The sequence below is a fragment of the Podarcis raffonei genome, chromosome 6 (genome assembly GCF_027172205.1).
Source record: "Podarcis raffonei isolate rPodRaf1 chromosome 6, rPodRaf1.pri, whole genome shotgun sequence".
Classification (NCBI taxonomy): domain Eukaryota; kingdom Metazoa; phylum Chordata; class Lepidosauria; order Squamata; family Lacertidae; genus Podarcis; species Podarcis raffonei.
The window spans coordinates 47,950,693-47,973,224 of record NC_070607.1 but is presented as its reverse complement, the minus strand read 5'-3'; the positions used below and the strand labels follow the sequence as shown (position 1 = coordinate 47,973,224).

The following is a 22,532-nucleotide window of genomic DNA, read 5'->3' as shown; positions in this document are numbered from 1 at the left end:
ATTGAAAAAGATGGAGAGAGTGGGTTCTGGGAGAAAGATGCATGGATGGTGTTGCCAGCCTTCTTGCCCAGTATCTGTGTTTTTGACAGTTGTGTGGCAGATAACCAGAGTAGCAGCCCTGATGGTTCCCATGGCTCCATCTTGATCCTGGATATGCCTTCATAAATGTAATGAAGTTTGTGGAGTTGTAGGAGACTATCTGGAGCAAGTAGGTTGGTAATGCCACAGGGGAACAGCTGGGGGCACTTTGATTGGTGTTGCTGTTCATGCTGTGAGCCTTTCTTGTGGTCTTTTTAAAGAACTGGGCATGTGGAAGGTCCTGTACATTAAACTTGTTGAAGAGTTGCCTGTGAAAAGCAAAAACACAGAGTAATAGTTCTGTACGAGAATTTTTACATTCACACTGGCTCAAAATGTATGTTTTGTTTAGAATAGGATAGATTTTGGTCTGCCTAGGGTATATCTTCTTGTTAGCAGGGATATATGGGCAACTATAATGTAGCAGTTTAGGGGCCTTGGCTGATACAGGGTTGTATCCAACTAAATTCTACTCAGAATAAACCCATTGAAATTAATGGACCTGAGATAATCATGCCCATTAAGTTTAATGGGTCTACTCTGAGTAGGACTAGCACTGGATACAATCCATAATCTGTACTATAAAGCCTGTTGATCAATGCATAAGACGTATGTAAAGAAAAAGGAAGTGACTAGAGGAAACCTTACATTTCTAACCCTGTGCTCTGAATAAATGAAAATTAGTGATTTTGTGAAAACTTGTGTTTAACTTTTATACTTGCTTTATATCAGCACGTGGCTAGTTGAAAAATATTTTGTTTTTAGAGGCTGTGCACTGCAGACCCTCTCGACATTTGAAGCTTGTAGACAGGGTAATAGCTTTGATGGCTGCAGTTTTCTTCAGCCATAAGTAAGAAAAAACATTGACTTAGGATAGTATTGGAACATAGAGTGCAGTTTCAGCTGCAGCTTTGCCATTTACTAAAAGCCTTGTGAGCCATTTTGACAGTGCTCGGAAATTATGGAACCTTAAGTCTTCAAATGGCTCATCTTTAGGAGTAGAAAGTAGATAACATCAATATATTTGTTCTCTGCAGCACTATGCTGTTGTCTTTTTGTATTCTGGCAAAGCACCCCCCCCTTCTGTAAAATAGTTTTGACTAATTTTTGCAATACAAGCTATCTAGTACTAAGAAATCTATATTGGTTAGCTAAGGAAATTAGAGGCTTTCATTATGAGATACCACTTTTCTTTGCAGAGTCATTTATATATATTTCTCATGTACTGGCTTTTCAAAGTGTAACTAGCAATGAAACTGAATTTGTGAGGAATGCCCTTGTGTTTGAGACCAATACATACCAAGCAAGGTCATATTTCTGACTACAAGTCTTCTTATAACATACATTAAAATAGATGCAGTGAAAATAAAGTTTGGGTTAAAAGAGAGAATTCTCCCTCCCCTTCCCTGAATCAATACAGCATGAAAATATTAAACTTCACAGATGGACCTTGGTTTGGATCTAGAAAAGTATGAGCAGACCTTAGTTTCCTGTTTTCCCCCTTCTGCTGCATCCCCCCCCAAAAAAACTGTCACTAAGGGTTGAGGTCACTTTGGAATGCATATAGCAGGGGTCAGCAAACTTTTTCAGCAGGAGGCCTCAGACCTTGTGGGGGGCCGGACTATATTTTTTTGGGGGGGGAATGAACGAATTCCTATGCCCCACAAATAACCCAGAGATGATTCCTGGACCATCCGCGGGCCAGATTGAGAAGACGATTGGGCCGCATCCGGCCCCCGTGCCTACCCATGGCATATAGCGTAGGGACTGAAGTGGGAGCTGGGAACTGGCACAAGTGGACATTAAGCATGATTGAAAGTGGACATTAAGCATGATTGAAAGTGCCTTCTGCTGGCTCAAGGAACCTCCTGAATTCTAACTTGTGTGTGTGTGTGTGTGTGTATACTGTTCAACAATGTCAATTGAAGGTTGTCTGATTACTATAAACTTACTGTCACCAGAAGTTGGAAATAAATCCTTTGGGAGTTGAATCTACAAGATGCTGATGAAGGATGTCTTTTATGTTGATCTAATTATGTATGGTCTTTTTAATGGTGTGCCCAAAAAAGCTCTAAGTTGGTTGGACATAAATGTTAAGTTGGGCAGGCTGCGTGCACCAATCTTTGCCAAACTGGTGTTCTCTGAAAGTTTTGAATGACAGAAATCCAAAACATCTTGTGAGTACCAGGTTGGTTGAATGCTTCTATACGTGATGCACTTTCCAGGCTTGATTTCTGTGACAAAGTACTATGAGATAGATTTCTGCAGATATTCTAGGATGCGGAAAGAAATTAATACATGTAGCTATGGCAAATATGGGGGAAAGATTGGACATTAGGTTTTGAAGCTGGAATATGTCATCTAGAAACATTTAAAATATACCTGTATGCTGCATCTTTGGCAGGTGACACTGATTTAATATTTTACTGACATTTGGTTTGTCAAGGTATATGTGGCCATCGATTTACTCCTCTAAAAATAACCAGAGCAGTATGGTTTGTTTTGCAATTGATTTTTTTCCACTGAAAATTCATATCTGATAGCAAGAAGAGCTTCAAGGAATTGTTAAACACAACTTGTTTTTCTCATATGTGTGTGTGTGTGTGTGTGTGTGTGTGTGAGAGAGAGAGAGAGAGAGAGAGCGAAAATATGAGAGAAATATAAAAGTTCATGCTGTGGTTTCTGAAAGCAGTCATGCACTGCCAGCAGGCATTAACTTAAAACAATGTTATACTCTGTTACTTAGTACTGTACATGTAGAGCAAACCTAACTGCTGCTTCTATTATGTGCTTCTTTTGGGGCTAGAGGATGCTGTTGCTTTAAAATCAAGGACTGACAAGAGTTGTTTTCTGCAGCACACTGGTTCTGCTTTGTATAGTGCTTTATGCAAATAAGCTGCCTGATCAGTCTGCTTGCAGTTAGTTGCTCTGTTGGGTGGCTCACAAAGAATCAGTAGACCTAATTCAGCATTCAGTTGTTTAAAACGGCAGATGGAAGGAAAGGATGGTGAGCTGTGGATTTGTTAACACCTTGCAAAAAAGACTACAGTGATTCCACTGAGGATCAGAATGTTGCTAGTGAATGGATCTGGGCATTATTTGTGCTTAGGTCACTTTATAATGGCATGGTTAGCTTGTGTGACTCCAGTCACAAAGAAGCTGGTGAAAATATGTATATATCCACCCTTTTTCAGAGCCAGAAAATTATATCTGACTGAGACACTCGTTGGTAGCAGCTGTCCTTGCAGGAACAGGAGCTTTTTGAGGAGCTGCTTGTAATAGGCTGAAGTCTGGGTTTTTGTTGCCGTTATTACACTTTTAATAAGTGGAATGACTTGATGAATATCTTTTAAAGTACAGGATTTATGTGATATCTGTCTAAGTGAATTATTCAGAAAGGAAAGTTGGTTGATTGCTTTTTGCTGTGTGTGCTGATCAGAAGGAGGGATCTGTTGCCTGAAAACACTTTCTAAGATTACTGTACTTTTTTTTTTTTTTAAGATTGCTTCTTTCACAATATTTCCTTTGTTTGCAACTTTGCTTGTCAAGGCCTCTATAAAGCAAGCTGAGGAAGTTCGGTTCACTTTATATTCTGCCTTGTGTCTTAGAAGTTTTTGTTTGAAGTTCTCTTCTGTTTATCGTATTTTTGCTGCTTTTTCTTTATTTCTTTGGATTTTAAAATGAGATTTTACGGTCACATGTAGGAGGAAACGTTTTGGACTTTGTGTTGAAGGGGTGCATTTTGAAAACAACTATATCATGGGGTTGGAAGATACCATAATACGGAGTAAAGAACATCTATAAGAAATAATGCATGTGTCACTTCCCTCTGGGATATAAAATGGAAGAGCTTATTTAGGACCGCTCTGTCAATGATGAAAGCAGTGCCAATGAATGAATTCTTACGCATTCAAAACACGTGTTTCGGATTGGAACTACATAAAAGGAGAAGTTAGCTCTCAGCACAGAACTAAAAGAAGGAAAATCATGTCTACTACGTTCAAGGAAGAAGGAGCCCAGCGTACTTGAGACATCAGAAACAAAAGAATATGCTACTGTATTTGAAGACTCTGACATTTGCTTTGTCTGTATAGAGGATAAAGGAATTTTTCATGTTCAACATAATGAAATCCCTGTGTGAATGTGGGATTTTTACGTTCATTTGACTAACCGAAGATGTTTTAAAAATGAATGAATTGGGGCACTGCTTTTTCAAGGAAACAAGATTGGGATTTTCAAAGCTTATTGTACTCTCAATGCAGCTGTTGTAGTTTGCTCTGCTTGTGCAGGAGATCAGTTTGACCAAAGTAAGGAGAAAATATGAATTGATTGCTTTTGGCATATTGTTCGTGCTTGCGTTCCTAGGTGTTTAACCTGTACACACATGTGTGAGAGAGCAAAAACATCTCCATACTGGAACCTAGATTCTCAATAGACTTGAATATGTTGTGACAGTGTCAATAAGGAAGCAGATTAAAGTGTGTGTATATAAGTGATCACAGGCACTGACGGTTACTCTTCATGATAGAGGAAGCTAATTTTTCTTTATATGCAAAGAAGAAACATTGAAAATAAGAGAGAAAATAGCACAAGTGAGGAACAGGAGAGTATTGAAAGATTTTGATAACCTAGAGTTCCTGAGAGTTGAAAATATGGATGATTCGAGCATTCTACGAAGGAGGGGGTTACAGGTAAGAAACAAATCTAATTAGTAATTCCCTGCCGGGGTGAGTTTAAAATGCTGTGAAAATTATAGAACTGTCATTCTGCTGTAGAAAAAGAATACAATAAGGCTGTAGCTGCATTTGGAGCTCAGTTATTTTAATGACAACGTTCTAAATAGAATTCTGTTACAGGGTTTTGAAAATGATTTTTGAAGCTGCATTAAAATTCTTGATTTCATGCAGTCCAATGGTGTTTGATTTTAAAGGGAATCAACTTTCCAAAGCTGTATGAAAAATGTATGAAGTCACCCGTTGGCATTGGGGAATATACTTAAATGCTGATGAGCAAAAGTATTTTAGATTCATAAATTAGTATTGTGGAAAGCACATCTCAAGGTTTTCTGATGAATTGACTTACTTGCAGTTTTAGGTATTTCACTGGATCATTTGGGATAAATAGCCTTAGAGCCTTTCTGTCTTAATGAGACAAGACTGACTTTTCTGCACATTTACCTGCGAGTGAGCCCCACTGACCTCTGAATAGTCAAGCGTAGGAGTGTACTGTTAATTGGTGTCAAGTTAAAAATGTGGAATTAGAGTAAGCCCCCACTTGATTGCGTGGAAATGTAACATTTCTAGAGAAACTTCTGTTTGAAATTGAACACTAGTTAGGGTAATTCCAGTAAATAGCAATATAGATTTGGAAACATCTCTTGTCTATACGCAAGAGATCTTATAAATTATATAAGATATATTCTAAAATAGATAGTTTTATATAATAAAAATATATTAAAGCATGACTTTAGTTTGTGTTGCCCCACATTTAGTGATATTTGGAGCCAGATCTCATCTGTGAAGAATTTGCCTGAGTGGTATTACTGGGTATTGCTCAATATTTCTACAGTTTTATCCGGAACAAACAGCACCGGAACAATGTAGCAAACTTAAATTTCATGCTTGTCTTTTGAAATGTTGTTTTTGCTAAAAACAAAACAAAACCCACTTTCAAATAGATTGTGTTGATGGATGGTAATCCATAGAATCTTAACATTATTCAACACAATAGCACATAGTTCTGCTTACAGATTCCTGAAGGCCAGAGAAGTATTTTAACACACATTAAATTTACTACTTATGTACTGAACAAACCTTTCTGTTGGCATGTGATACGAGTAAGCACAGGCTTGACGTAAAGGTTGCAGTTGGACATAGAATGAAATCTTATAACTTTTGGATTAAATGCCATGGTTTATTTAAAACATTTCTACTGCTAGTTCTGGGCACAAGGAATGCTAAGTGTATTTATCTGGACTGCCATAGTACCCTTATCTAAAGATTAGGCTTCTTAATTTTTTCCTGATTGTCTATGCATTCTCCATTTACGTTGTTTTAAATCAACTATATTTAATTATCATTATGTTCATTCAGATTATTCAAGTGCTTAGGATGTCTGTTGGGTAATTTGAAAAAAACGTGGCTTTAAAATGTTTCTTAAATATTAGTCATTAGTTCAATTCAGTACAAATTCCTCAGTCTTTTTGTGTGTGCATGGGTTGCTGCAGATGTAAGGTAGTCTTTAAATGGCAGTTAAAGAATCAGATCAGGGTTAGGGGACTGCAGCCTCATCATAATCCTCTACATACTTACCTAGAAGTAAGCCCCATTGAATTCAGTTGGACTTATTTCTGAGTAAACATGCATAGGATTGTAGTTTATGACTTGCTTTGTCATAGGCCTTAATAGCTAAAACTAGCCCAGGGTGGAATTCAGTGTCACACCATGATGATGAACAAGCATTGCAGTTTGCTGGAAGGAATGGTTCCTGCTATCCTCCTCTCTGTGTGCTGCTCTGCTGGTTCCTTGACCCCCCTCCCTGACCCAATTTTGGGGGGCATGGAAGAGAGAGAAGAGGAAGCCCTGTTGTGCAAGTGGAGGTCTTGCACAGGGCTTCTGCTGATGGAGCTGGTTAGGTGAATCCCACCCAGTTGTTGTTGTTTTTGTTTAATTCAGCATTTTAATAGCTGCTAGAAGGGTTGTGGTATAGCAAGTCTGTTATGTTTATTTCAGTGCTAGTTAAGGGGAATACGGTATATAGCTTGGAAAGAAACTTTTGTTAAAAAGGGTTTGAGGATGCCCAATAGAAGGGAAAAGTGGGAGAGGGGAAAATATCACATAGCAGAGCAGTGCTGTGGGGGAGAATATAGGTTTGTTGCTCTGTACCATGTTAATACTTTAAAATTTAGTCAGGTACAGTAATGCAAATACTTTCTGAATATGGGGTACCAGTGAGAGTATTTAAATTCTAGCAGAGGCTTCAGACCAATGCAGTCATGGAAAAGAGGAACTTGCTCTGGTTATTAGTAATGTCATAGGTCCAAAATTGTTTTTTTAACATACTTGATTCATTGAAACAATTTCTCATTCTGCCATTATAGGGGTTATCTGTATCAAGGATGTGGCATTTGATTCAGGCAATTCAACCATTTTGGATTGCTAAGAGTGAATATGTCTGTGCTTGAGATGGGTACTGTACTTAAAGTTGCTGAAGCAGAAAATACAAATTGTTTCTTTTGATACTTTTTAATTTTTCCTGCCTCTAAGTAAAGAGATGGGTTTTTCCAAGTGGGAAAGAAGCCTCCAAAGTTAATGATCTGCCTCATTCAATTTGACTCAACTTTGAGAGCAATGACCTTCATACTTTGTGGACAGATAATTCTAGGGGCCAGAATGCTAACCCAAATTTCCTGTTACCTCTCCCTGTATCCTTGAAACATGCATTTAAAAGCAAATGCAGCTTGGATGCACTTAGTCAGCTTTTTTTCTGCTTCTTTTACATGGAGTGAGTAGTACCAATTAAAGTCTCTTGATTTTTAGGCCCTAAATACCCTGGGGATCAGGCACATCTACACTTTCTTTTTCTTCGGTTACTATAGTTTATGAATTATTAAAATGCAAATTCTGCCCTTCCAAGTTTGGCATATCCAGCCCTGCTGTGGTGCATGGGCAGCAAGCCTTGATCTGGCAAAGTGATTGGGTCAGGATTGAGCCCAGTGCTGTCACGAGACGGTAATGGGTCCAGCTTAGGTTCCAACAGATTATGGGTCAGCTCAAACAAAAGGGGAAGCTTTGCACTGGTGTCCTTTAACATGTGATGACCAGCAGGAGACTGAAGGAGGTTGATGGAAATCTGAATTGTTCTGCCACTGCTGCATTATTGTTTGAAATTGTGGGTTTTCTTGACCTACTGCAAAAATTAAAATGTTTCCTAGTCACAAGTGCATTTGCACATAAGGCTAAACTGTTGTATTAGGGCTTGCCTGCTCCCCCAGGATGGCAGAGATAAGGAGAGCAAAAGCTTTCATTTCCATTTTTAACTAGCTTCAGATGAGTGTTATGTCTGAACTGGGACAAACTGTGGTTTAGTCTTCATTATGGTTGATTGAAACAAGCCAATTAAGATATAGTTAATGCTTTTGACATTTTTGAAAACTAAACTGTGGTTAATTGAAAATGGAAACAACATCTTCCAATCTCTTTCTTGTAGCTGAAAGGAGAGGAGAGGGGAACTCACGAGACTAAGTAGTGGCACTATAAACCATAGTTCACCATTATATCCAAATGCCATTGACTGTATATAGAGAAACCCTATCAAGCCTCAGGTTCATGGACTCTGACTCATCCTTCTTCACAGTCACAAGGAGGAATTCAGAAACTATTGCTTCCAATTTCCATTAGCTATATTTTAATGTGTTGCCTGAAGCTTTAACAGTACAGTGGTACCTCTGATTATGAACGCTTCTGGTTACGAACGCTTCAAGTTATAAGCTCTGCTAACCCAGAAGTAGCTCCTCCTGGTTGCGAACTTTGCCCCAGGATGCGAACAGAAATTGTGCGGCAGAGGCCCCATTAGCAAAAGCGCGCCTCAGGATAAGAACGGTTTTAGCTTAAGAACGGACCTCCGGACTGAATTAAGTTTGTAACCAGAGCTACCACTGTAGTTAATCTTAGCCGTTTTTTAAAAAAACAAAACACACAAAAAAACAAGCTGCCTTTATAAATCATGGTTTGAAGCTGACTTGTTTCAGTCAAACTATATAAACTGCAGTTATTCTATACTGGAAGTGAAAGCTTCTAAATTTATTGTGACTCCTCCAGAGGAGAAGACAAAGAGATGGGCAACGAGCAACTTCAAGGCCTGCTATTGCACATTATTATTGTGCTAAATGATGAGGAATGTCTACTATTAAAATGTGCACAGGAGGGATATTGGAGACTGGGCAAAATTTGCGAAAATCACCTTTACAAGACATTGCAAACATGGATTGGGATTACTGAGATACGGATGCTTGCAAGAGTGTGATGGTAATCATTCAAGTTGATTTTAAGATTTCTGTTTTATTTTGTTCTTTTATTCAGCTAGCTTCTTCTAAATACAGCCTGTCAAGTTTTTAGGTACTCCCAAGTTCCGTGCATTTAGATTTTATTTATTTACTGTTTATAATATTTAAGTAGTTTTCTACTGACAAGTTAGAGGAAGAAAAATGTGAGTAGGAAATCAGTGAAAGCCTTCTGTGCAGGATTTCTCTGATGACCTTCTGATTTATCCAGTCCTTTAAATTGCATTTTAAAGTAATACTGTGCACTTGCTTTGTTGCTCTTGATTTGCGTAGATTGTGTTTAAAAAGCAAAACCTATTAGGAAAAGTCTTTATTAGTGTTTTGCTGATGCGGAAAATAAGTTGAGTAAACTAATGTTTACTTTTATTCTCTGTCCTTTCATCTGCACCATATTGTATCAATGTTATGGGCTTGGTTATTTTACTCCCAGTTTGGTGGTGGTAAATAGTCAACAGGGTCCTTGGTAGCCTCTGTTTGTTCTGCCAAATAATAATTGCTTGAATCCTTGTGGCCGTTAGAGAAATAGGATATATCACTTCTATTAATATCACCCCAGATGCAGCCATGTTTGTGCCAGAAATCCCTAGTCTATAGCAGAACCAGTTTTCCCTCTTGGCAGCATAATATGCTGCCAGCATGCTACAAAGCTGACTTTTTCTAATTTGCTCTGCTATCCATCTTCGCTATGTAAGAAATCTCACTTGTCACTTTAATGAGAGAGAGCATCTCGCAGGAAGGCAGCATGCATTTTGCTTAGCAAAACTGATGCCTAGAGGCAGAAATTGGTTATCAACCTTGTTGTTGTCAACCCTGCTTATTATTTTAAAAGGACTGAAGAGATCAGAATGTTACATGATACTCCCTTTTTTATGTGTGTTTGGTGGGAATGGAATGGTCTACCTACTCAGATCCTCTGCTTCAAGGTGTGGTTTACTAGCCACAACCTTTTTTTGCAGGTGTTTATCCGTTGTCTTACACATCTTAAATGACACAGTCATAGTCTCCCTAGCTTATTTTCAGAAGGGACTCATTCCCAATGTTCTAGCCTCCCACAGCATTTTTCTGTGTTAGGTAAATTGGTGATGCTGACACCCCCAATTCAAATGGGAATTTTGCTAATTCCTGTCTTGATTGATGCCGGAAGCAGACTAACAGGATTAGTACAGATGGCATAGCAACATCAGTATAGATGGTATAGCAACTGTAGTGTGAAAACAGGTCTTGGTTAATAGTTAATATCTCTTCTGTCAGATAGTTTTTATTCCAAATCCCACCCCAACTTCAGTATTTTCCTTGTTAAATACCATTGCAGAGGCTTTAATGGATGTGCTGGATCCAGTTTGTTTACTGGAGGGGTGTGTGTGTTTGTGTGTGTGTGTGTCAGGCCCTGGTGCTGTGCTTGACTAGAGTTGACACAACATAATAGATTGTAAAACTGCCCCCTTTGCACCATGTCCTGCAGGAATCCAAATGCATCAGAGCATCAGCCACAGTACCTCTGTATTGGAGCGTGGTGTTTGTCTCTTCTTGCAACTTGTTTGCAGTGACCAGTGTGGTGTAGTAGTTAGTGTTAGAATAGGACCTGGGAGACCAGTGTTCAGATTCCCACACAGCCATGAAGCTCACTGTGTGACCTCAGGCCAGTCGCCATCTCTCAGTCTAACCTACCCCACAGGCTTATGGTGAGAATAATACACAGAGGAAGAGAACCATGTAAGCCAGTGGTTTTCAACCAGTGTGCCGTGGCACCTTGGGGTGCCTTGAATGATGGCCAGGGCTGCCGCTGGCAACACTGGCCTCTGTCCCTCTTTCCTTCCCTCCCATCCTCTGATGCCCTCTCACGTCTCTTCCTCCCAAAAGCTTGAACAGCTGTTTGTTGCAGCAACCCTGGCTATAATCTCACCAGGCAAATGGGACTGACCAGGGGGTGCTTCCCAGACCCCTGTGGGGCAGTGGGAGGAAGCACCTTTCTTTGGGGTAGGAGGGGCAGTTTAGAGACCAGGGACTCCCAAGGAGAGTGGAGAAGAGAAGAGAGGAGGCTGAAGGAACACTCCACAAGGGAGGGTGCTCAAAAAGGGGTGAGGGGCTACCAGCTGTGCAGGCAAGGGGTGCTGCAAAAAGAATGTAGTTGGTCAAGGGAGCTGTGGTTGAAAACCTCTGATGTAAGCGACTTCAAGCTTCTTGGAGGAAAGGTGGGATATACAAGCTTGCATAAATAAATGAATAGCAACCCTGCTCAAGTGTTTATTTGTCTAGTGACAATTTCTTGAAATTTTTGCATTTTTTCCTGTTAAAGCAATTTATTTGGTGTCTATCTCCTATTCAGTAGATTCACAATTCTGACATGTTTTGTGATTTATCATACGCCACTATCCTGTCAGTTTTTATCTGAGGATTCATAGTATTAAGTATTCTGAATAAACGGATCCAAATAGAAGATGGTTTCTGCTTCTTGTACTTCATATTGTGTGTTCTTGTTCAATCAGTGGATGTGTTTTGAATTTAAGTCATCACAATTGCTGCTATATATGCTATTGAGAGAAATGAGTGGCTGACTTTGGAGGGAAACTGAGATGGCACAGCCATAAATCCAAAGTTTAGGTGATTGAGAAAAGGTAACAGTCCTCAGTTTATTTTAATCAAGCGGCTTAGTGACTCATTTTCCTGGTGTTCTTGCTCTTTTGCAATCAGATTAGTTTAGTAGACCAGATGCTGCTTTGGCAAATGAGCTCCTCTTATAACATTATTTGGGTTTTCAATAAGGTGATAGCTTGGATGATGAAGGTTGTCTGGCATGTTTCAGCAAATGAGATGTGATGTAAAAGAAATCAGTTGGAACTTGACTGTAGTAGTTGGAGGAAAAAGCTCTTGTGTAGAGGTTTCTCATTAATACTTTAAAATGAACAAAATAGGACATTGATCTAAACTGAATAACCATGATCAGAGGGTCAGCGGTTTGAATGCCTGCAACGGGGTGAGCTCCCATTGTTCAATCCCAGCTCTTGCCAACCTAGCAGTTTGAAAGCACACAAAAAGGTGCAAGTAGATAAATAGGTACTGCTCCGGTGGGAAGGTAAACGGCGTTTCTGTGTGCTGCTCTGGTTTTGCCAGAAGCGGCTTAGTCATGCTGGCCACATGACCCGGAAACTGTACACCAGCTCCCTCAGCCAGTAAAGCGAGATGAGCGCCGCAACCCCAGAGTCGTTCGCGACTGGACTTAACTGCCAGCGGTCCTTTACCTTTACCTTTATTGGGAAGGTAAGGAAAGAAATGAACTTGTTTCAAGACTGCATTTCATAATATGAGTGGGCTCAAGCTTATGAACTACAGTGCTTCTGTTTTATTTCTAGTATCACCCCTTTCTCCCAGGCAGACCTAATTAGAATGCTTCCTTGTTGTAGTATGTTCTTCATATTTGAGCACCCTTCTTCAGATAAAGGCTTAACACCCTTATTTGGACATGATAGGAATTATCTTCATAAGGGAGTTGTCTGCCTTCTGTACAGCTCTAAATTGCTGTTGTTTCCTGACCTTTATATAGATCAGGGATGGGGAACCTTTGGTCCTCCAGATGTTTTTCAACTCCCATCAGCCAAGGGATGTTTGGAGATGTAGTACAGCAGCACCTGAAAGGCCCCAGGTTCTGTCTCTGATACAGATCTTGGGCTTATGTGTTTATCTTGACTGAGCTGCTGTGAATTTAGGGAGTCAAAGGTAGTTTTTTCTTTTCCATTGCTATGACAGGTAGTGATTGAAGGAGCAGAGTTTGCTTTGTTAGGGCAGAGGCCCTTGATTAGAGGAAATGTAGGAGCTTGTTAGCGGTTTATTTTATTAAGAACATTTGTAACTCACCCGTAATCCACATGCCTATTGGGATGGGATACATCAAATAAAACAAAAATAAAGGTTTGAGATGGAGTGATCTCTTCCTTTCCCATTGTCTTGTTACAGCACGTTGACAAAGCTCAACCTTGCAAAAAAAAAAAAAAAAAAAAGGTTGGGGAAATGGTAGTAATCAAGAGAGACTGAAAGTGGGGGCAGGGAGGGATACTGCATTGCATATTTTGTTCAGGTAAAACTAAAAAGCACCCATTGTATATGTGACATCCCTCTCCCTCTATTCACAGCCTTGAAATTGACTAAAAATGCCTCTTGACAAAAACACCCACATACATAGTTGTCATTTCATGGGCATAGAGAAACATTCTTGATACTTTTGCTACATTTTTGAAACTCCTCTGCCCTATATGTTTGTCAAATACTGTATAGCATTGACTGTGTTTCAGAAGCAAGGCATTTTTTTGACACACAATTGTGCAGTTTCCTGATAGTTTTATTGTCTTTTAATTTCTTACCTACTCTGATCCTCCTGCCTCAAATAGTATTTGTATTGTTGGCATCTGTCTCCAAAGACAATAGAATGTGCCTCCAGGGGCGAAATTTAACCACTGGAGAATCACAATGCCTGCTGTAGCTGTAGAGGCCCATAACTTATAACTACTGCCTCCCTTGTTTTTGTTAGCAGCCACAGAGTGACCTTTCTGGGGTGCAAGCCTGGGCAGTGTGTATGGAGGTCCTGGGCTTCCCAGACGACAAAACCTCGCTCTTGGCCTCGCTGATGTGGTCTAAAGGAAAGCGGAGCAATACATTTGGCACCAGCTTCGCTGCAAGAGTTGCTGGAAAGAGGCATACAAGATGCCATCCCACCATTTTAGGGATGGTTACTGCAGAAATTATGCCTATAATTGGTTTAAAATGTTGGTGGAAGTTCCAAATGTACTGAAGTCTAGATTATTTAACACCCCCCTCCCAATACCTTGTTGCTTCCCACTTTGCTGGCATAAAAGTACAAGAAAGCCCAATGTTCAAGTTGAAGTTCTAAATATTTGCTTATAAAAATAATAATCCCTTGTACTCAGCTGTAAAAAGGAGTAACCCCCCCCCCCCGCCACATGACAACAGCATGCTCCAGTTGAGTACTGGTGACTACCCAATTGTAAATTTTAATAAATTGGGCGTGCTGGGCTGCTATATTTCTTCCAAAGTGACTAGTACAAGTCAATTCCCTTGGGGATGTGAGAGTACAGTAGAGTTGCAGAAAGCAATGTTGTGCTTGATTAAGTTTAGACAGGTGATGGAGTGGTGTAATAAAATCTTTTTTGTTAAAGCTTGTTGTAACATGGAATGGAATGTAACACCCATGGGACTGATTTAAGAAAAAACATGCCCTACACATTGCCTTAAGAGGTGAATACAATAAATGTAAATTAGTTATGCTGCAAACATTGATTTGCCATGAATCTTGATAAATACATACTGCTCTTTTTATGTTCAATATTTCATTTGTAATGCTTGTTTATGTGTACTGGCTATTGTATCTGCAACATGACAAACTGAATAAAAATGAGCCCTTGGGGTGTAATTTAATACTAGATAGAGAGAACCCATTTGCAGGGTAGAAGAGGAATAAGGACACTGAAAATACTGTTGCTGTTGTTGCTGTTGCTGTTGCTGTTGCTGTTTAAAGCACATTAGTCTCTCTTCTATAATTCCCAATGAATTATTTTCTCTTTTAGTATTTTATTCCAAGGATCAACTTTAAATTCTATCTATCTATCTATCTATCTATCTATCTATCTATCTATCATCTATCTATCTATCTATCTATCTATCTATCTATCTATCTATCTATCTATCATCTATCTGTCCATGCTGTTGAGCTACTGTTTTGGATAGTAATTGTGAGTAATGCAGGAGAGAGAAGACTAAATTGTGCCTTAGGAATGTACCACTTATCCCTGCCTTTCTACAGGAAAGTTTATTCAAGGCAGCTTGCGATTCAAAACCAGAATTATGAAACAACAATAAAACAGTAAAACAAATATTAAAGATAGAATCTGCTTGCAGGGTTAGAACAGGGATTAAGATGCCAAATTTTTCTTTTCTTTTTTTGAGATGCTAGAAACTACTTAACAGATCAGTCTAAAGACCTGTTCTTACAATGGCCATCAAGATGCCTATGGAAATATTTCGATCTGAACATGAAGTGGATAGTCCTCTCCTTCTATTAGATATTGTTAAATATTCTATTAGGTATAAGATCTGTATATTGTTATGCCTTCTATTAGATATAAGATCTGTATAACATGTTTTGTCCCACATTTTCTTCCACTGACTATGTAGCTTTGCTCCTTTCTACTCCACAGTCTTTCCTTTCTGGTTCACTTGCTGTTTAGACCTATTCCTTTCTTTTCCTGCCCTCTGCAGCACTCTGTGCACCCTGAAAATCTGCTCTGGAGGGTCCTCCAATGCTCTGGAGAAGATTTTGAGGGTGTGTGGATGGCTGCAGGATGGTTAGAGAGACAACATTGGACACAACTTTATGATATTGCTGACATTTGTAAAGTAAAATATCATTACGTTTATGTATTCCTTTTATTATTTAACTTTATGCTGCTTCGCCTGTCCTTTTTGTCTCTCTTGTCAACTTACTAATTTGATACCATCTTTGAGTGTTGAAGATTAAGAGGGCCTTTATAATTGGTTTTATATGATATGGCTTATACAGTGGTACCTCAGGTTACATACGCTTCAGGTTACGTACACTTCAGGTTACAGACTCCGCTAACCCAGAAAAAGTGCTTCAGGTTAAGAACTTTGCTTCAGGATAAGAACAGAATCGGGCTCCGGCGGCGCGGCGGCAGCAGGAGGCCCCCATTAGCTAAAGTGGTGCTTCAGGTTAAGAACAGTTTCAGGTTAAGAACGGACCTCCGGAACGAATTAAGTACTTAACCTGAAGTACCACTGTAGATCCTTACTAAATTGTTCCTAGTACAACCTTTGAACTCTCTTCTCTTGCCTCTGTTCCTGTTCTGGTGCCCTTTGTCCATTCACTCCTGAGAGCCAGCAGTTGACAGCTAGATTAATCCAGCTAACTAATAATTCACACAGTTGGTTACGTGTGCACAAATGTGCAGAATTAGCTTTAATCTTGGTTTCTAACCCTGATTTAAAAAGCAAACAAATTAGTGCTGGTGCACATTAACAGGAAAAATGGGAGGGAACACACAGACTACACACTCTCAATGCCCTACTAGAGTTAGAAAATAGCTAGAGTTTATGCCTACATTTGACTTGCTTTCAGCCAGGGGGGCATGTAGGCTCATGTATATTGAACAACTAAAAAATCTGGAGGTATACGTGCATAGTGTTTAAATATATTATTCCTTTGTACTGTTGGAGTAACGACTGGATTGTTTACTTAAAAACATTCTGTCCGTATTTGTTTCCTAAAGGATTTATTTTCCTTCTGTCCTAAATAATTCCTGGTCAGCTATAATTACTGCTTTCAGTAGGTACATTAGTTTATTGATCTTTTTGAAAGCATGTATCCTAAAGGAAGAGAAGGCTATATACTTATCTCAGAGTCATGAAAATGTAATAGGAGAAAATGCAATTGTCAACTTTGCTGAACTGATGCATAGTAAGTATTAAGTAGATAGCTCTTTGGCAGATGACTGGTATCTGTAAGAGATCTCCAATAATTGGCTTCTGTTCGCTGAATTTATGGCATTTACTGACCTTCATAAATGTCTTAAATTGCTTTTGTCCAAGTTGAATGATATCTTGCATTTTGCCCTTCTATTTGCATTCTCTTGATGTTAAAAGAAAACATGATTGTCAGCTTGTTTAATATTATGAAATATAGATCTTGTTTCTGCTGTTCACTCTGGATATGATGTAATGTTTATAGTATTAAATAGACAAGGAAAAGAAAGGATTAGAGAACAATTTACTGATTTATTTATTGCCGGTTCTATAGAGTACAGGGAATATGCAGAGTTCCAGTTTGAAAACAAAAATGTGGACACTGTAGATGGCTTGTTTTCACCCTCTGATTCTTTATTCCATGGTCCACTGGGTCGGCTAGCCTTCCTGATGTTGGTTTCTGTACCCTCCCTTTTCCTGATTATTGACAGACGAGGGAGGTAGGGCAAGAGGGTGCAGAATTTGGATATCCAGAATGATCCAACATGAAAGAAGGATGAAGACAATTGTTACTGCTAGATATTAATTTGGACAAAGCCTTTAAGGTTTACTTCATCACATAATTTAGAATAAAATCAGCAATAGTTTTATTGATTCTAATTGTATTTTTAAAAAACAACAACAAACATCGGCCATACTTGGGTTGAATATTTTCTCTCTCTTTAGCTAATGTGCATTAACGGTCTGACAGTAAAAGGAGTGTTGCTTTTTAAGCTTCTCTTTTCACTGTCCTTGTGCAGTCCTTGGTGTTTATTTAGTTTTTCCCCTATGTATAGTTTGCCATTTCATTCGAACATTCAAAGCATGGTTTGCCCTAGTTTTGTTAACTAGGTTGATCCTGGTTTTATGGGGCAAGAGCAAAACATGGTTTGTGATTTAAAATGTAATTATGGACTATGGTTTGCAGCAAACAAGAAAGTAACTAAATTTGCACAAAGGGAAGTCGAAACATTATTGTGTTTTCCGCATCCTTCATACGTATTCTCTCTGCAGCAGAACAGGAACAGGTACTTCCTACCTACAGGTTGCGTTGTACAGCTCATCCCCTACCTGGCATGGCATTTTAGTTTTGGGTTTTTGTGTATTATGGCAACCTGTTGTTGGTTGTATGTTACTACAGTGGTACCTTGGGTTACATATGCTTCAGGTTACATATGCTTCAGGTTACAGACTCCGCTAACCCAGAAAAAGTGCTTCAGGTTAAGAACTTTGCTTCAGGATAAGAGCAGAAATCGGGCTCTGGCGGCGCAGCGGCAGCAGGAGGCCCCATTAACTAAAGTGGTGCTTCAGTTTCAGGTTAAGAACAGACATCCGGAACGAATTAAGTTCTTAACCCAAGGTACCGCTGTATTACTTTTACCCCCAGGAAACCTGAAAGCTGAGAAATGAAAACACAAAAAACAACAAAGCTGATGCTTTCTGTAATCCTCCAAAGTTCTCACGCCTAAATATGTCAAAGATAGAAAACATTTAGTGTCCTGGAGCTCCTAAGTAACTGGTATATTCTTTGCCTCCAGGTATTCTGCATTGTGAAAATTGCATGCAATTTAATAATTCATGTTTTTATTTTATTCAATAAATGAATTATTCAATTCTCAGGATGAAAAGGTGACTTATTAAAAAGTCAGCTTGATAGTGATAGATTTTAGAAATATGTCATTTTCTCTTTTTTCTTCTATTTTTTGTGGTAAGATTTTTTTATTGAGATTTTCTCATAATACAATAAAATTACAACTACAAAAGATACAAAACAAAGAAAAAAGAAAAGGGGCAATAGAAATAAAGAGAGGAAGAAGAGAGGAAGAGAGAAATAAAATAAAAAGCAAAAGAAGAGAAACATTAGCAGAAATATATGATTTTCAAAGTGATAACATAAATGTTTCTGCATCACAAATTGAAATTTTGGGTATCCCCAAACTTCCCCCCAATGCAATTCCTTCTTTGCCTTTGGCATTTTTATATTATAATTAGGGTTTTAAGATTGTGGTAAAATTGCATCTATCCTTGTTTTGTCATTTTCTTCACTATATGTAGAATATTTTTTAACTTTGAATGTTCTTATTACTTTACGTTATAGAAAGGTTGGAGTCAGCTGTTCAGGATAGAGGCTTTGATTGCATGGAGTTATGGTCAGATAAACTGTTTTGCAGACAAATGCTTCTTTTAATATCACTGAAGCTCAAATAAGTATGGCACCTAGATTAGCATAGCAGGGAGGTGATAATGGATTCTGTACTGATCCTTTTTGCCCTTTCCTTCATCGGTTACATGGCTAGGAGAGGTAACTGCTTTAGCATGGAAGGCTTTAGAGAACATTTGAAGTAACTGGGTTGTACATGTCTGGGATAGATGTGTTAATTCTTGCATTAATAGGCTTCTTGTACTGCTTACATCAGGATGTAATAGCCATTTATGAATTGAAGTGAATTAGAAATATATTTCTGACTTGGTTCAGTATCTAAAAGAAAACCACAGTCCCTATGACTTTTATATGAAAAGTGAAGGTAAGTGACCTATAAGAAATGGATCAGTTTTAGGGCCATATCTTTATTGGGTCAACCAAAATGACACAAAATAGTTTAAGCTTTCAAATTCTCCAGAACTCTTCATCAGGTTAATAAAGCAGGAGAGAAAAAAATTTGGCTGGTAAAAGTAATGAATCTGCATCTGTAAGAGTCTTAAGATGGATTGTGGACAGATACCGCAGATCATTAAATGAGGCTCTGTAGGTTTCCAGTTGCATCAGGGTCTTTGGGGAGAGAGAAACACTCAATAGCTGATTCTCCACCTCTAGAAATACAAAAGCCAGCTGTTACAAAAGCCAGCTAAAACCCCTTGTTAGGTGGATACTGCCTAATGGCTCCTGTATTCTACATTTTCTCCCCAGCCCCACTTTGTTTACCATCTAGCTTGGTGAAGAGTTCTGTAGAACACATAAGATAAGTGTCATTTTATGACAGCTTGGTTTACTTAAGATATTGCTTCAATATGGATTTTTTTCCTGATGGGTCATAACAATTACCTTTATTTTGAGTAAAAGTCACAACTAAAATATGTCATTATTTGTGTTTTCTTTAACTGAAGGTTATTTTTGCCATTTGTTAGGGGATTTGAAATTTGAAGATGGGTTATCAATAAAAAAAATAATAATGGCATACACACCAAAAGCAAGTCAGAAAAAAGTTTATGCAACTCTACCAAATGGAAGACATACATTTCAAGATTATAATTTTATCCAGGAAATAGTGTGAATACAGTAAAGACACTAGATCCCAAAATATTTGTGGGTAACATTATTGAAGTTCTGTTTGTCTCACAGTCAACATAATTCAGTTTTGTAAATCTGTTCCAAATGTATCCTAAAGGAAGGCTCTTTATTCAAGGAAGTTCATATAACCTCATCCCGTTCTGTCTTGGTTGCTATTAATGCTTTTCTTGCCTAAACAGTAATTGTTTGTACAGATGGGGAGCTCTTCATTCTTTCCTAAGAGTTGCAGTAATATTTTCAGATAGGAAGCTTGTCTTCATTTAATAGATTAAAATAAGAATATTTAAATTAATTATGGGATTTAAATGGCTCTTTTATTTGGGCAATTCAATCCCTTAACCTTTCTGCTTGACTCACACACACATCTAATAGTAAGTATAGCCCTAGAGTTAGAACCTCAGACAATATATATTTAATATTTCCAAAAATCATACCTGAAACATACAAACTAAAAGTCGGCAGCAAAAAAGCATAGTCAAACTCAGATTTGTGCCAGTAATAGGACACAATATAGGACTGCAAGTGGGCTTCGGGCTTGAGCTTCTTGAACTTCAGCCCCTTATAGCACCTAGAATATCACTTTTGCATCTGAGAAACTGCAAACAGAATTTTGAGATGTGTTTGTTGCAAGAGTGCTGTTTTTCAGTGGAAAAAAAAGTCTTTTAGGCATACGTAAGCCCTCAGGTGTCCTTAAAATATCTCTTTGGAGCCCAGCCATATAATTTACCCTGCAGAAACAGTAAGAAAATGCAGAGTACTCAACTGATTGCAAATACTAACTTTAAGACGGACAAAATATTGGACAATAAAGCAAGGCCTGCGGACAAAATGGAAACAAAATAATTAACAAAGTCATTGTTAAACAGAATTCTTCATTAGCTTCCCAGAGGAAATGATGATAATTACCATTGCTTGATCCCAGAGAGACTCAACAATTAGTTCTTTGCTTGCAGATCTTGGATTTTCTATCATCACTCTTTAAGTTAAGAGCTGTAATTCAGAGATTGTTAGAAATGTTCCTTGTCTTCTTCCATTCAGTGTATTTGCACTGCAGGTACTTGCCTGCAGCATCTTGCAGATAAATATATCAATATACTACTTTCAATAGTTTTGGTGGAACCATAGTTCCTCAGCAGATGAAAGATGCTTCTCTAACTTCTCTTGGTGGCACAAGCAGGTACACTGTATAATGGTTCCTGCATTCAGTTACAAAAAGCTGATTTTGGCTAGACAGGCCTCACTGTAGGTGAAGAGAGAAGGAAAAAAAGTGGTGAAAAGGAATAGAAAAACGGCAGTCGCAAAATCATATAATAAATGGAACCAAAAACAATGATGATAAATAAAAGAACAATTACTCCTCCCCAGAGAATCAAATTGAGGACAAAACAAAATGCAAACACAGCCAGCCCTGCAGGGAAACACAAAAGTGCAGTCACAGCCGCTATCGCCATCTTGCCATTATAAATATCTTTGCTCTTGAGCTGATTAAGGTAAGTGCTTTTCAAATCAAGCTCTGCCAAGCTGGTTTGCTATTTATAATGTGTCATCTATGTCTCCAAAGTACCAGTCTGAGAAAAAACTTGTTTAGATGAGACTGTGCTTTTCACAGAATAAACTTACAATAGTAACATATTTTGAGATGAAGTATTTACGGTAATACAGTTAAGGAATTGTATTTTGCTTTTTAAGCCATCATTCTTTTCTCTTTATTGGGCAGCCATCTAAATGGTGGGTGATTGTCAACTCTGACCCATCCCAAAATGTAGAATAAACTGCCTGTCCCATAAGTGCAGAATCAAGAGCATAATATGACTCTTGGAAGTGACTCAAATCATGTGTTAGCATGGAAGGCAAAATTCTGTAAGAATCAGGTGTGTGTGTGTGTGTGTGTGTGAGAGAGAGAGAGAGAGAGAGAGAGAGAGAGAGAGAGAGAGGGAGGGAGAGACTCCTTACCAATCTCTGTATCTTGGTCTCATGAGGAATAGCTGGAAACCATCTGACTTGCAACTTGGGTTAATTACCCATTTGTAGTTGTTTAATTTGCCTTGTGGGGTTTGCTTAGTAGAATGATCAATCACAGAAGTTAATTCCCTTGAACATTTTATTAACTAAGGAGGAATTACAAAGTATTAATGTTTTCATTATGATGCATTAACCAAAGATCCATCACTTGAGAATTAAACCTTAAGATGGTTAAGAGTACAGTCCCATACAGACTTATATGGAAGAAATACTAGTTGTACACAGTGGGGATTATTTTTGTGTAAATATGGATAGGATTATGCTGTGCTTCTCCCTCTACTTAAAACTAAAAATTCCAATATGTGCTTAACTATATATCTTTGCATGCAGGTGTAGTGCAGACTGTATAGTTTTCAGACTGTCTTGCCAGTCTTCTTGGATATTGTGTGCAAAAAAATCCACTAGATTAAATTGGTATGTTAACTTTCATAGAATCACAGAATTGTAGAGCTGGAAGGGACCCTGAGGGCCATCTAATCCAACCTCCCTGCTTTGCAGAAATCTTATGCCTTCTGATGGGACTTGCAATAATAATATAATCATAATTTATTATTT

The 22,532-nt window shown here is 38.4% G+C and overlaps 1 protein-coding gene across 4 annotated transcripts in view; it reads left to right on the top strand.

Moving 5' to 3' along the window:
* The window catches only part of MAST2 (microtubule associated serine/threonine kinase 2), a 138,804-nt gene that overhangs the window by 27,216 nt on the left and 89,056 nt on the right, over positions 1-22,532 (top strand). The window contains exon 1 of one of the 4 annotated variants that reach the window (XM_053392564.1): positions 4,324-4,769. The exons of the other annotated variants lie outside the window; for them this stretch is intronic. Within the exon in view, the coding sequence (XP_053248539.1) occupies positions 4,731-4,769 (39 nt within the window). The 5' untranslated portion in view covers positions 4,324-4,730. Of the gene's footprint in view, positions 1-4,323; positions 4,770-22,532 lie in introns of those variants that run through there. 4 annotated transcript variants of the gene reach the window in all.